The sequence below is a fragment of the Rhinichthys klamathensis genome, unplaced genomic scaffold (assembly GCF_029890125.1).
Source record: "Rhinichthys klamathensis goyatoka isolate OS25496 unplaced genomic scaffold, OSU_Roscu_1.1 h1tg000311l_1, whole genome shotgun sequence".
NCBI classification, from domain to species: Eukaryota; Metazoa; Chordata; class Actinopteri; order Cypriniformes; family Leuciscidae; genus Rhinichthys; species Rhinichthys klamathensis.
In genome coordinates this window covers 11,402-27,117 of record NW_026606829.1, presented here as the reverse complement: position 1 = coordinate 27,117, position 15,716 = coordinate 11,402, and the positions used below count along the sequence as shown (strand labels likewise).

Genomic DNA, 15,716 nt, shown 5'->3' with positions numbered 1-15,716 from the left:
ACACATGCCAGCCTTCGCCCTCCACGTGCATCAATGAACCGGTTCACCACTGTTCCTTCCTTGGACCAATTTTGATAGATACTGACCACTGCAGAACTGGAACACCCCACAATAACTGCAGTTTTGGAGATGCTCTGACCCAGTCGTCTAGCCATCACATTTAGGCCCTTGTCAAAATCGCTCAAATCCTTATGCTTGCCCATTTTTCCTGCTTCTAACATCAACTTTGAGGACAAAATGTTCACTTGCTGCCTAATATACCCCACCCACTAACAGGTGCCGTGATGAAGAGGCGGTTTCTTATTTATATAGTATATAAGAAACCGACCTGCAAAGCTACCTAAAAAACTATGCTCAAGTGTACCTGGATAAACGCTGTTTTAAACGCAAAGGGTGATCACACCAAATATTGATTTGATTTTGTTAAAAAGTTAATTGATAAAATCAAATCTATTTCTGACATTATTTTTTGAAAGCATCCTGTCTTTACAGCAATTTTACACAAGTGCCTAAAACTTTTCACAGTAGGCCTACTGTAGTAGCTTTGTAGGAACGTTTCTTCACGCGTTTTGGAGACGTAATCTGTCTCATTTCTGTTTCTTCATGTAATCCCACACAGACTCAATGATAGTGAGATCAGATCTCCGTGTGGAGCACCGGCTGTTGTCAGACTCCTTGTGCATACAAAAATCTCTATTACAATTAATGGCAAAAGGAATGCTTGGAAATGTAAACTGATATTTGTAAACTGATATTTCCTACTGACACTACAGCAAAATATCTAAATAACTGGCTTAAAATAATTTTTTGGGTGAAAACACCAACATGCCTAAGACTTTTGCACAGCAGTGTATAAATGCACCTCACAAAACTAATACCATATGCATGCTATTGTATTTTAACTCTCGATCGACTGTTTCAACAACCTCAACTGCTGTCTGCTCGACAGAAAAACTCCTCAGCACATGAGCCTGAGCGGGATTCTGCTGCAAATGTGTGTTTTATGGTATTTATTAAAAGTGAGAGATGTTCAGATCATTAAGCTATCAAAATCTGCTTCAAAACTGCGGATGAAAAGTGTCATGAGTTCATCTGACTAAACGCACACTCTGTATAGTGTTCGGGAACGACTTGTAGGGTGTGTTCAGGAACGAGACGTAAAATCAACCAAGCTGCATTTCCACCGGGAACACAGATCAAAGGGAAAAGGCAAAAAATGCTGCACTTCACTCTGGGAGCGATTTGACTAACCTTGATCGTGAAGTTTTTATCATTTCATATTGATCTTGTAAAAACACACTCTGTCTTCTTATCTGCAGAACACAGCACTCTTTCAGCTGATTTCATCATATCATTTATTATTATCTGAAGATGAAATATTAACAAAAGCAGAAATCCACTTGGTGGGATGTGAAAGATGTCGAATTGTATCTTTTCTCGGTACTTGCACGTGCAAAAACGCAGATACGCTAACATAAAAACATATCTCTGAACGCATGCAAGCACACAAGATAGAAAACTGGCATGATCACATGCGCAAACTCTCTATTATGTACACAAACAAACAATGATACAACGCACAGTGCTTCGGTCAGCTATGTAGAAAGACAAACATTTGATTTTGGAGGGACACATCTGTTTGCACAGCCTATTAAATGACAATGAGGGGCATCGTTAGCTGGCAACAACAGTAATGAACCTCTCTCGAAATGCCACGCCAGCAATATTCCACGCCAGAAAAAGCCATCCACAACTGAAGAGCTTCCACTTATTATTTTATTTTGTCCCTTTAAAACTCTTTTATTCTGTCAGGTCTGGGAAAGTCACCCGTTATACAAATTCATCAAATTTGAGCAATTGTTCACATGCTCCTTGTTCTTAGAACAGAGTAGGACTTTGCGCAAATATTTGAGTACTTGGAAGTGACAGCAGCGACCAATCACGAAAACACAATAAATGTGTAATTAAAAAAACAAAACATGAAATTTGTAACTACATAGTTATTTATGGAGACATTTTGGGTGGTAATAAAAACAGTCTGATTGGTATTGCAGCTCTACATGGACACTGCAGACTTTCAATGCAGCAAAAACACCATGAAAGTACATGTGATTTGTGTACTATTATTATATACGTATTACATATGTACTATATGTATATATAAATATACTATGCGTGTATGCATACAATTTGAGTCATTATTCATTTCTAATCTTCCCCTCTACCAGAGCTCTCAAACTGCAATTGTGATTAAAACAATGACTGTATATCATCACTGGTATCATTGACGCAAAAAACACTTGATGGCTTCTGAAGACTCTAGGCCTTTTCTAACTACCTACACTTTCGGTCTTGGCTACTTGAAAGTGTGGAAGTAAGTGTGCAAGACTGTCCCAGGTCTTAAAAACACCAAAACTTAATGCCATTGACACACACGAAACCCACACTATCTCGAATGACGCTTCAGAGCGGTACTGAACATTTGGGCCAAATAAAGGAAACACGTCATGCAAGAAGACAAGTGGTCAAGTGTGGGTATGTGGACAGGACCTCTGAACACAGCACATTGGTAATATGGACCATGTTTATAATGTTTCTTTGTCCTTTATGAAGCCTTTTGGGCATCTGTTGTCACAACGAACATGTATGGATCAAGAAATACTCACAAAAAAAAAAAAAAGATAAAATGAAATAATTCAAGCAAGCTCATTTTGTGTTCCACAAACAATTATACAGGACCAGCATACAGACTTGGAACAATGTACGCAACACAGGAGGAGAAAAACAGAAATTTGCCATTTAATCGCAATGGCCCAAGAAGTTCATCTGATTTATCTGTCGAGCTCTCCAAGTGGTTGAAATGACCATAATGCACATGCCCATTATTTAGGTGAGCTTCCTGGATGACAAAGGAAGTGTCTCTACAGTCAGACTGATGAATGTTCAGCGCTGAGATTATCAGAGCAGAATTGTGCTAAGGTGTGTAAAATCAGGCTCCGGCAGGCTAGCGCAGCACAGACTTTGTTTCTCATTTTGTGAAGCACAGATGTAGCGTATTCACTTGAGACTTGTTCAGCGAGAGAAGAAAAAAGCAGGAGAGAGAGAGAGAGACAGACAGGCAGAGAGAGAAGAGATAAAAGATGAGGAGACTAAAATATGCCCTGATGGAGTGTGAGTGTGTATATGGGGCCAAAAGCCTTTCCAGACACCGCAAAAAAAAAGGACAGACTTTATTGGCATTTCTGCTGCCATTCAGTTCGATCTCCACCACAATCATTCTCACTCTCTCTCTTTGAATGCAAGACCTTGGCTGTTGTCCTCCCATTCTGGCACGGCTAACGCCCTTTTCACGAGAGGGGGATAAATAGAGAGCGTCTTTTAGCTGCCGCATGTTCGTCACCTCTGAGCTGAAGGACAGTGTTGAATAGTCTTGCAGGGGGGTGTTAAGACAGACAGACTGCGGAGGATTAGAGACTGTCTGTCTCTACTTCTGTCCTCTGACATCCACTAGCATCTCTCTCTCTCTCTCTCTCTCTTGCACACACAGTTACAGGCATACAGTCGAGATGATGACAGTAATACATCAGAGTGTGAGATTGTCTTGTGCTGCAGAGGAGGGAACAGGAAGTGATGTGATTGTCTTTTTATTTTGTGTTTAACACATTGGTCCTTTCCTCCAACGCCATCACTCCATGTTGCAATTGTTTTTTAGGCGTGTTTAAAGGGGGCAGTTTTCCATTTATTGATCGAGAGGCAAAGTAGAGAGAGAACAGGGAATGATGGGGGGAATAGGGGGTGATATTGAGACACAACACCACTGAAACTCGAACTCTAGTGTTCCACAAGAGCACATTGACATAACAATATATATCTTCGAGGCTCATTAATTAATTAATTGATATTAATAATAATAATAACGAATGGTTATCTTCTCAAAACAGCCCAAATAAATACATAAATAAACTTGTCACTTAAATTGTTATTAAATACAAACAATTCTAAATCAAATAAATAATTGTTATTAAATAAAAAGGCAAAATCTAAAATAAATATTGAAATATGAAATACAAAAATGCTAAATTTAGAAAAAGATACATATATCTTTTCTTTTTCTTTTTTTTATCTTATGACCTACATAATTGAAACATTAAAAAAATATTTTTTTCTAGTGATCTAGGGACTGTGATCTTTATATATCGGTTTCAGCCATTGAAAGCCATGACTCAATGTGGCTGGAGCATGTGTGCAAACAACCAGGCCACAGCACTGACCATTCACTGCATTTCCATTTGCCCTTTATCTTTACAAACAGAGGTTTCTTTCAGGAGAAAAAAAAAACATTCATTTAAAACATTAATCTTCAAAAAAATATTTTAAATGTCTCTCTCTGCCTTCCCATTACCGTCCAGTTGACCACTTAATTTCGGTGGAAGCTTCCGCCACGTAAAGTAATTGCTGTGAGGCTATTAAAACCGGTGACCCCCACGGCACCTCGTTTAGCAGAAAATACCATTGGAAAGAAAAAAATTAACAAGGGGGACATGGATAAACAAAAAGACAATCACACATATTCCAACCGGCAAGTAAACAAAAGCGAAACACATCTGCAAGCGGCTATTGTTGCTGCGCTATTGTGAGGAATCTCTTTGAAAAGCGTGCAAGATCTTTAATGGAAATGGCTGGTTGTTGACGACAATGTTTGGCATTTGGTGTTTACCAGCGGTGTGTTTAATGGCAACTAGTCTCATTTCCGACCTCGCTGCTCTTTGCTACATCCGCAAGGGTTTGAGAATAATAGTGTTTCTTTCCCACTAGGGGCCGAAGCTTGAGCTAAACAGACGCTCTCCACCTTTACTCCGACCTGCCTGTTCTCTCGAACACAGTTTGGGCTCTCCAGAGACCCATGGCTCCTCGAAAACCCTCTCAGCCCCCTTCGTTCCTATAGATACGGACACTATGCCCTATGGGAGTATTTACAAGAGCATGTACGAGCACCCAGACTGGGGCATCGGGGGACAGGCGAAACAGAGAAGCACAAGAAAGTGTGGATCAAAGTTCACAGAGTGTATTTGTTAGATGCTCTGATCTCCACTTAAAAAAGAAAACACGTCTTTTTCGGATTGGAGGCCAACTTGACATTTAGAAATGCCCTGTTTGGGTGAAACGGACGATTTGTGATCACCTGTGAACTGTTTTTGACTTGAGGTTGTGAAGTAGTTTAAAAAAAGCTTAGCCGCTAATCGTGCAAAAAGGAAGATTGATCACTGTGACTTATAAGGCTGTTCTGATGATGTCACAGACAGTGACCTGCAGTGGAGAGCGTTGCAACGCCGAGGAGGACAAGAAGTCTTTTTTTTTTCCTGTGGGGGGGGGGGGCGAAAGGAGATGCACACCTTACAAAAACAGACACGCACACGCTCACCTTTAAAATATGACCGATATGGATTAAAAGGCATATCTCGGGTTGAAAGATTAATACCGTCCACTTGATTTCCACAACCTGCCCATCTGGGAGCGCTGAAAGCCACTTATACAGCATAAAAGACACAGCGCTGCTCCTCGGCCTCTTCATTCAGCCCACACAAAGGCCACTCAAGGCTAAGAATCTCTCTCGTGGCTTTCAGGGGGATGCTATACCTGTGAACACTGTAGCATGAAGCTGCTAGCTATTTCTCTGCATGTCTCTCTGTGTCCGCTTCCTCTTCTCCCTCTCTCAGGCTGTCAGTGAAAGCTGTGCTCACCTTTATAATGTCCTCCGCTGCTAAAGCCACACAGTAAGACTGGGATAAGAGCTGGATAAAGCCGACGCAACACTGACCAAAGACCACCTCTCCTCTCATTTCTGTTCTCCTCAGCTCATTTCTCCTCTATACTTTTCTTATTTCCTTGTTCTCTTTTCTCCCTCTCCTCATTTCTCCTTTTTCACTCTTCTCTCCTCCATTAATTTCTCATTCGCTCTCCACATTTCTCTTTTCTCCTCGCCTCATTTCTCCTTTCTCTCTTCTCCTTTTCCTTATCTACTTCCCTTTGTTTCTCCTTCTCTTTCCTTATTTCTCAATACCCAATTTCTCCTTCACTCCCTATTGATCCTCTCCTCCCCTTATTTCTCCTTCACGTTCCCCAATTCTCCTCTCCTCCCTTAATTTCTCATTCCCTCTACACATTTCTCTTCTCTCAATTCTTTTTTCTCCTCCTTTCTTTATTTCTCATTCCCTCTACCAATTTCTCTTCTCTCCTCCCCGATTTCTCTTTTATGCTTCCAATTTTAGTTGTGTCCTACTCTTATTTCTCCTTGTTTCTCATACACTCTCCCTATTTCTCTTCTCTCATTTCCTTATTTCTCTTCTCATCCCCTTATTTTTCTTCTTTTCACCTAAATTATCATTCCCCCTCGACATTTTCCTCATCTCCTCCAAGCTCCTAATTTCTCTTCTCCTTCCCTGATAATTTCTCACACCTTCACCTCCTCTTCTTTCTCATTTCTATTTTCGTCGTCTAATTTTTCTTGTCTCATTTCTTCTCCCTATCCTCATTTCCCTTTTCATCGTATCTTCTCTTCTCTCTTCCTCTCACTTTCCCTCTCTGACTTCACCCTATTTCCTCATTTTCTTCTTTTAACCTCTTATCTCCACATTTCTCATCTCCTTTAAGTGAGCAAGTTTGATGGAGTAATCACACCTATATGCAAAGACAAAACATCCCCCCAAATCCCTGTGCGGTTCCACTAAGCTCATTCTTTCTCAGAAAAAAAGTCTCACAAATAAAGTAACAGAAAGGTTTAGGTCAGGTGAGCAATAATCTCAAGTCCAGTATATCATAAGTCTGAAGGTATTGTACATTTCTCACAAGCCTGCAGGCGTGAGCGAACATGACCGAGAAACACTCCACCCTGCGCATCCAATGGTAAATGTCGGACTAATCAAATAGAGTCGATGGATTGGCTACAGTGGAAATCGCTGCTCTTTTATTGGACCATATTAGCCTTGACCTTCAGGGCTCAAATGAAACGTCCTTGAAGATATAATGCTATAATGTAGCACGCAGCACAGGGGCTCCTCTACTCATACAGAAAACTCACGCTTCAATGTCTTCAGAGCACAACTGTGAACTGCACGACTAACGGGACAGTCTAACTGAAGGACATTCATAATAACATTACACACACATGCATGCAAAAGCACAGATACACACAGACAGAAAACAAATGGGCACTTACCTCTATGTCTATTTGTAGTTTTATCAAACATAAGCATGGCATCTTCTACCTGTAAGAGAACAGAGAAGAAAATATTAGTAATGCCAAATGTACCAGTGCTTTCTTTGAAATTCACACATAAAAATCCACTGTGATTGTGAAAATCGAATCCACTGTGAGACACCAATGTGTCCCTGAGCAAGACACTTAACCCCTAGTTGCTCCAGAGGCGTGCGACCTCTGACATATATAGCAATTGTAAGTCGCTTTGGATAAAAGCGTCAGCTAAATGAATAAATGTAAATGTAAATGTAAAAAGACATGTAACAATACTGGACCCATTCAATTTAGTAGTATTAATATAATTTTAATATTGCTTACTTGAATAATACATTTTCACAAGTATCAACAGAATATAACAAGTTCCTTTAAAGGGATAGAAGTATTACAGTCCAGTTTAATGGACAGCAGATTCTGACAAAATTAACACTGAAGAATTTTCTCAGAATAACAATGTATATTTTATAAATGTACTATTTCATACTAATACTATTAGCTGAAAGAGCAGTTTCAACCAGTCAAAGCTGGATTTCTAGGACTCCCGGCTTGGTAAGCTGGTTTTAGCACTTGCTGGGTTAGCAAAGACTGTAAGCAATTAGCTTAAACCAGTTAAGACCATCAAACGATTTTAGGTTGGTTCAAGTAGTTTTTTCAGCAGGGAAATAAAGGACTGTGCATGTTAATTTTTGCTTTTCTGTCCAAATGGGTATCAATGATCCTACGTTGCTGTGGCATTTGAGGTATTCAACAACAGATATTATTAATACGTTATTCACTACTACTTAAATAGATAACCACTGGAGCCTAAAAGCATTTACACACGCACACAGATCTGAAAGCTGCTCATGGCCATGTTCTGTGAGGAATGATATCCCTCCACGGACCCAAGGGTATCATCCTGTCTGACCCTGACAGAGGCCTGCTCATCCTTGAGGAAAACCCTGTCTGCAAGGGCACACTTCAGAGTGCATCCAGCCATAGCCCTCAAAACACACACACACACACCCCACAATACGCCTGATCCTGCTCGTTTCTGCTCCTTTCACATTACAGACATGCACGCATATTAATAAATGCAAAAAAAGTGCATGCCATGCCAGACGTACCCACGCACACTCCACTATTCCTTGCAGAGGTCTCTGAGATTAGCCCTAAAGTACAGGCGGTTGGAAAAACACCTTCCCTCCACAAAAGGAGCCATCAGTCACTCAGCCCCATAGAGAACAATAGAGCTGCAAGCTTTAGAGTTCCTCATCACCCTCAATCACTTCCAATAAAGATCACACTGACTGGTGCTCTCATACAGGCTGAGGGAAATCTGTTATCCTCTGCTATCACTCACTACATATTTATGTTCCTCTAAAAACTGGAACACGTTTCATAAATGACCACCAGAAGCATGGGGTTATCTGAAAGCAAGTATCTTCTTTAGGATTTAGCCTCATCTGCAATGAAAATAAATACATTTTAATAATATAACTGCTGATTAAAGGTAAAAAAAAAAACTTTTGGAAATATTTGATATATATCTTGATATTTACATTTGCTTTGAAATGTATTTTTTTTTTTTCAATCAGAGCAATCATAATACAAATGTACACATGTTCATAATAAAAATGTTCCACAATTTTTAAGTAAAAAATAAAGACTAAAATACAGTTAATAAATGAGGAACGTTTTCCCACTCCGTTTTCAGTAAATGATGACATATTATGATATATTATTAAATAATTATTTAATTTGTTATTCAATCAAATTTTTGATTATTATTATTATTATTATATTATGATGAAACACAGTTTATTCTTTTAAAAAGTCTTTGGAAACCAAATTGTTGGTTTCTTGATAATACTGGTATTCTATTGCATAGTATTTTTAATTAATACATAGCATCTAACGTAAATTTTGATGTAAATGGATTTTTCTGAGAAACTACTAGCATTAAGAGTGAGATTCTAAGAACCGTGTAATATTGTAATGTGGTAATATAAACCATCATGCCTGCCTTTCACAATCACAGCGATGTATGCTGGATCTGTAATTATGTTGTCCCTGCTGATGGATGCAAGTTCATAAGCCTGTAGAAGGAGCATTTCGTTTTGTCCAGAAAGAGGAGAGACCCTTGACTACAGCTGCACTAAGGCATGATGGGAGGAGACAGCTCTATACTCAGGCTCATATGTAGCTGTCTCTCCTCATAACCAGCCTAAAGTCTCTCTCTCGCCCTCCTCCATCTTTTCCTTAGTCTTTGGCACATGAAATCTGAGACCATTAGTGATATATATATATATATATATATATAAGTAATCTGAAAAGATAGATAGATAGATAGATAGATAGATAGATAGATAGATAGATAGATAGATAGATAGATAGATAGATAGATAGATAGATAGATAGATAGATAGATAGATAGATAGATAGATAGCACTTTATTGTCCGTGTGCACGGAAATTTGTCTTGCAGTACAAGCTCCAACAATTATAACACACACAAGCTAAAAACAGAGTCATCAATAAAAAATATAAATAGATACTTAAATAATATTATTTAAGTATCTATTTATATTTTTTATTGATGACTCATGAAATCTGAGACCATTAGTGATATATATATATATAAGTAATCTGAAAAGTTGCGTCTGTCTGTCTATCTATCTATCACATTATATTATAGATTATAATCAAAATAAGTAAAAAAAAAATACTGATAATAACACAAGTTTAAATTTTAAGTTTAATATATGATTATTTATAGGCTTAAATTTGTTTCCTCAAAATGTATAATTCTCAAAAGCTCTTCCGTTATACTCGATGACCTCATGCACAACTTCACACTTCCAGTCCTGCTTTGCTGCCTTGAAACCACCCTGACCCATTCAGACTTTCAATAAGGGGATGTGTATTCAAGGATAGATTCAGCCTGCCAGCGGCCATCAGATTGTGGGATAAGAAGCTCTTGAGGGCACACAATATACAGACACGGCACAAAGGTGAGCGTGGTCCCACACCCAGTCTGTGCCTAATCGTAGGTCCGCTCTCTCCTCCTTCTGTGAAAGAAAAGCCTGAGGGATAATAGCTGTCTCTTCTGTATGTAAGGGGGCCGGGCGGCCCCCACAGATAACAGTCCTGCTTTTATATTCGCTGAGAGAAATGAGGTAAAAAGGGCCGACTAGATTCATGGAAAAGAACAGAAAGCTCTTCTTAGAGTTCGTCCTATCTAGTAACGCAGCAGGGGAGAGGAAAGGGCATTTCAAGCCCTCTTAGAGGGGTGGCAGAAGGTTCCGGAGAGTCTGCGAGGCTAATGGCGCTTGCATATGTGACGGTGCCGCATTTAAAATGGCCTTGACCTTTACTTGTTAGCTCTTGTGCCTATGCCCGAGACTCAGAGGGGCCGTGGGGGTGGCGGGACCCCAGGCTAGCTGCGCGCCGATCGATGCGAAACAAGTGGCCTTACAGCGCTCTGATGTGGTGGGGAATTAATTAGCCAACCGCAGTGACTAGAAGGACGCGGCAGCACACGGTGCAGGATGGCAAATTGTGCAAATTCTCGCCAGGCCCAAGGGGATGGTGCCATTAAAAGCCCCCCTGGCACATCCTAGGTGGTCGAGCTACTTTGCCATTAAACACCATTACTGATAATTGACTGAACAAGTGGCCTTTTTACTGGCCGTCCTTAGCTTGGGCAGTAGCTAATATGCGCTGTGCACCCGGCACAATGAGTAAATGCCACGCTAATGCCTGTTTTATGACAGGCATGGAAGGGGCAGGTCCTGTCTGAGTGTCGATAAAAATGCGTTTAAATGTAGTTTGCCAAAGCCAACTGTAGCTTGCCTTGAGATTTATGCTTCTTATTAGCAGGGGCCGTACATTCAGCCCTCTGAGACACAGCTCTTTATGGGCTTTTATAGCAGGACTGTTATGAAGAAAAGCACACGGGTGTTGTGACCTCATATTGCCAGAGAACACAACATGCATTGGAGTTAACCAGGGGCCAAACACTAACTGACCTCAAAACAACAAGCAAAAACATGCTTGCAACTAAAGTAAATCATTTTTGCATCAAGAGTCACTCAAAAAAAAAAAAAAAAAAGATTGTTTTTAAATGCACTCACCCTGTTTGCCATTGGTAGGGTAAAGAGATACGTTTGTCTTTGTTTGTTGGGGGAATCAATCTAGAAATGGCTCATTTATATAGATTACATACATATATAAACAAATAAAAGCTCTATTTCAAAAAGGCTAAAAACAACAACAAAAAATGTTTTCACAAATAAAAAAATAAACAATGGCAGCTATCAAGCTAAATGGCTAGCTCACTGCTATAAACATGCTGCAGTTAAGATTGGTGGGTTCCTGTATGGCAGCTGTGCAAAACTGCTTGACAGCATGTTTTCATTTAAGTAAGAAACATAATTGGAAAGTCTGTGGGGCCATTTTTTTATTAACTGTGGAAGGTATCAGCGGGAGGACAGGGGGGAATACAAGCCAGCGGAAGCGCAGTTAGACAGGGGGAGATTGTGTTTACATGTAGGCGAGGGATGGAGAGAACGCAATCCAACACTTGGTTAAATTCACTCAGCCGCCAGGGAGTGGAATCTACCACCTGCCATATCACCGTTCACTAAATCTCAGGCAGTAAAGAAAGAAAAACAGACTCCACCTTTCTCCTCATGTCAAACAAACGTGTGCGTGTCTGTCACACCATGGCAGAAATCTCCAAAACACATGCTGCAAAAATTTTTAATCAGACACATTGAATTATTTATCAGGGGACAAAAGCATCAGTGGGTTTTCTGACTCAAAGCATTTACAGAAAACAGAGAGGATGGGAAATACAAACCGACAATTTCACACAGTTTCACACAGAGTTTCCAGTAGAGCCTTTAATGGCATTCTTACAACGCATTTTAAATGGAAATTACATTCAACAAATAAAATTCTATCTATCTATCTATCTATACTGTGTGTGTGTGTGTGTATGTGTATGTGTGTGTGTGTGTGTGTGTGTGTGTGTATGTGTATATATATATATATATATATATATATATATATATATATATATATATATATATATATATATATATATATATATATATAGTCAGACAGCAACCATATCACCCTGTAGCCCAAGACTGGTTGCCCACTGAAGCTAAGCAGGGTTGAGCCTGGTTAGTACCTGGAAGGGAGACCTTCTGGGAAAAACAAGGTTGCTGCTGGAAGAGGTGTTAGTGAGACCAGCAGGGGGTGCTCACTCTGTGGTCTGTGTGGGTCCTAACGCCCCAGTGTAGTGATGGGGACACTATACTGTCAAAGAGCACCGTCATTCGGATGAGACGTTAAACCGAGATCCTGACTCTGTGGTCACAAAAAAATCCCAGTAGCCCTGGCATCCTGGCCACATTTGCCCAGTGGCCTAGGTCCATCATGGCCTCCTTATCATCCCCATATATATATATACACACATATACACTAATTGGCTTCATCACTGTCTCCTCTCCACCAGTAAGCTGGTGTGTGGTGGGCGTTCTGGCGCAATATGGCTGCCGTCGCATCATCCAGCTGGATGCTGCACATTGGTGGTGGTTGAGGAGATTTCCCCCTCTTTGAGTGCTGTGAAAAGCGCTATATAAATGTAATGAATTATTATTATATATATATATACATAATATCACACGAGTAGCTGTGCGATATCACACTATATCAGCACGGTTGTGATCTGGCTGTGGGCATGAGGCCGCAGGAAGATGCCATTGGAAGTTATTGCAAACAGTCGTTGGTGTTTTAAAGTGAGTTTTGAGCAAAAGCATAGGATTATTAGTATAAATTGTCTTGTGTAGCTTAATGCTAATTGTTACTCTACTGCTACTGCTGCACAGGTGCAGTTATATTTCATGATGTATTTTCTCAAAAGAATTTCACATAAGTTTGTAAGAAAAGTTTTGTTTTGTTTTCTAGAAAAACTTTATAATAGGTGGATAAATGTATATTAGGATCAAATCGATGTGAATGGGAAAGCCATAATGCCAGAATAAAGGCTAATAGGCTCTGAATAAAAACAAAAGAATAATGATCAGATAATAATAATTAAGATTAGGTCTCATACCCAGCAGAGGTGTGAAAGGTTTGTCGAGTGAGAACAATAGAAACATGAATTGGGCAATTCGCCACATCAGACATAGACAATAGACTGCAAGGGAGCTTATAGGGGGCAATATTTTTTTTATTAGCCTTTTTTTTTTGCCTTCTCTAAAAACACACAACATGGTCTTAGAAAATATTTCATATTTTTAGAGATAACATCTTCAGATTTGAAATGAAGCATGAGTAGACTTGTGACTTCAGCTTCATTGTGTTTCCATGTTGCTACACCACAACCACAAAATATTTTTTAAATAAACAATATTTGCCATTATAAAAGTATAAGAAGTTTGTACAATAGGAAATAGACAAGCAAACAGTTCAGTCAAAAGTACAAAAGCAGTACTAGTTATAGTAGCCTACAGGATTTCAGTTAAATAAAAATATAAAAGTTATGAAACTTTTGCCCAAAAGTTTGCCCTTAGCCAAATCGATTTGCTCTGGAATACGTAAGAGATTAATAAGACCAAAGATTCGTTTGATATACCCAAAAATAATTATACCTCATGTTTAAACAGTATAAGAGCCAGCAGCCAATTCCTGAGGGACTGGCCGAGATAATGCTGTTCTCAGCGGGTACATAAGCGCTGAAAAGCCGCTGGCGCCCTGGAGCTCACATCTCAGAAAATGTCTAAAAAAATGGTCAAATAGCCGCTATGTTTTTAAAAAAAGTCGCATATTTGAGGTCTAAATAACTACATTATTGCCTAAAAAAACTCTTAAAACTTCCTTCCGTGACACAACAACAGTAAAATTAGTAAGATTATGGTGTTTGTTCTTATGCCATGACACTCGCTGTAAGAGAAATGCTGCAAGCGGAGTGATACAAACAGTGAAACGGATCCCGTGGTGATACTGGTAGAATATCGCATGGCTGGAAAAGGGTCTCAGCCAATCAGACTCGATAACCAAAACAAACTGTTTTATACACACACACATTAGGGGTGTAAATCGGAGCCTTAATGACAATTCGATACGATACCGATTTCTTAAGCCAACGATTCGATTATTTTCGATACTTCAGAATTTCCCGCGATTCGATTCGATACGATTCAATACTAGATATTTTGACTGTGAAACGTAAGTAACGCGGTGTGAAGCGGTGTGAAGTAGAAGACAATAATGAGGTTAGCGCCACCCGCAGCTTAGGAATAGGTTGTACGCATATGTCGGAGCAGATGCTGAAAATAGACAGGCGAACAGACAGGCGGCAAAATAAACACATTAATCGATACTCTTGCGGACGCATCGATGCATCGAATCGTCGGCTGTATAATCGATGGATCGATACGAATCGATTAATATTTACACCCCTAACACACACATACACATATATATTCAGCCACTGACTTTCTTTTAAGAAATGAGAATATCATGAGAGACATCCTGTCTTAACAAACAGTGTTTCCAACAACTATTTAACATCTTGAGATTCAGCGACAAACACAAACAACCTGCTATATTGACAAATTATCTGGCCAAAAGCGGTAAACCAGATGAAAGAGTCCAAGTAAACATGTGTCTGCAGATTCAGGACACACAGGTGGATCAATAGCACATTTGTTACATGAGAGAGAAGTCTGAATGCATCTCAGCGCCTGATCATACACATGCACGTGTGTTTACGCGAATGTGATCGAGCAAACAACCCCGGCGATCAAAAATAAACAGTGGCGGACAAGGAAATGGATATTCAAAGGCAGGTCTCATTTAGCACCACGGCTGGGTGGAAGGGGAGACATTTATTTGCATAACGGAATTGGAAGTGACAGTCAGCGTCGGCTGCAGAATCTACTCCATCTACCGCAGACACCCTCCAGCTCACGGCTCCCCGCTTCTTTTTCCCCCTTCTCATTTGTTATTGCACTTTTCTTTAGCTGGAAAAATCAATGCTTAAGAAGCCAGGCTCTCTTTTCCGCTCAAGGACGATGGATCGGGTTTCGGCAACGCTAATTTTGAGGAGTCACTTTCTTTTCATTCGTAATTTCGCACTGATCTGGCCGGTAACTGAGTGGAGAGCAATCGCTTGTGGCCGTGTCTTGAGCGCATGCTTCATTCGCTTTTAGCACTGGTGATTAAATGCACTGCTCTGGGCTACACTCATGCTGGCAGAAAAACAATGCAATTAATGTACGCCGGATCAAAACAACACAATAAAATGAAAGGATAGACTTAAAAATAAAGCTCTCCTGGTGTTCAGTGTAAAAAATAAATAAAAAAAAGACACTCAATGCTGTCTGAGGAAATTCTTTTCTGCGATCAGATCATATTTCACATTTTCCCCCTGAAAATAAAGATTACCACAACCTTTAAAAACGCCA

General features: G+C 39.8%; 1 protein-coding gene across 7 annotated transcripts in view; it reads right to left on the bottom strand.

Moving 5' to 3' along the window:
- Window positions 1-7,277, bottom strand: part of msi2b (musashi RNA-binding protein 2b) — a 120,785-nt gene extending 113,508 nt beyond the window's left edge. For all 7 annotated transcript variants that reach the window (XM_056271212.1, XM_056271211.1, XM_056271210.1 and 4 more), the window contains exon 1: window positions 7,217-7,277. In XM_056271212.1, the coding sequence (XP_056127187.1) occupies window positions 7,217-7,253 (37 nt within the window). In that variant the 5' untranslated portion in view covers window positions 7,254-7,277. The remainder of the gene's footprint in view (window positions 1-7,216) is intronic.
- Window positions 7,278-15,716: the final 8,439 nt, after the last annotated feature.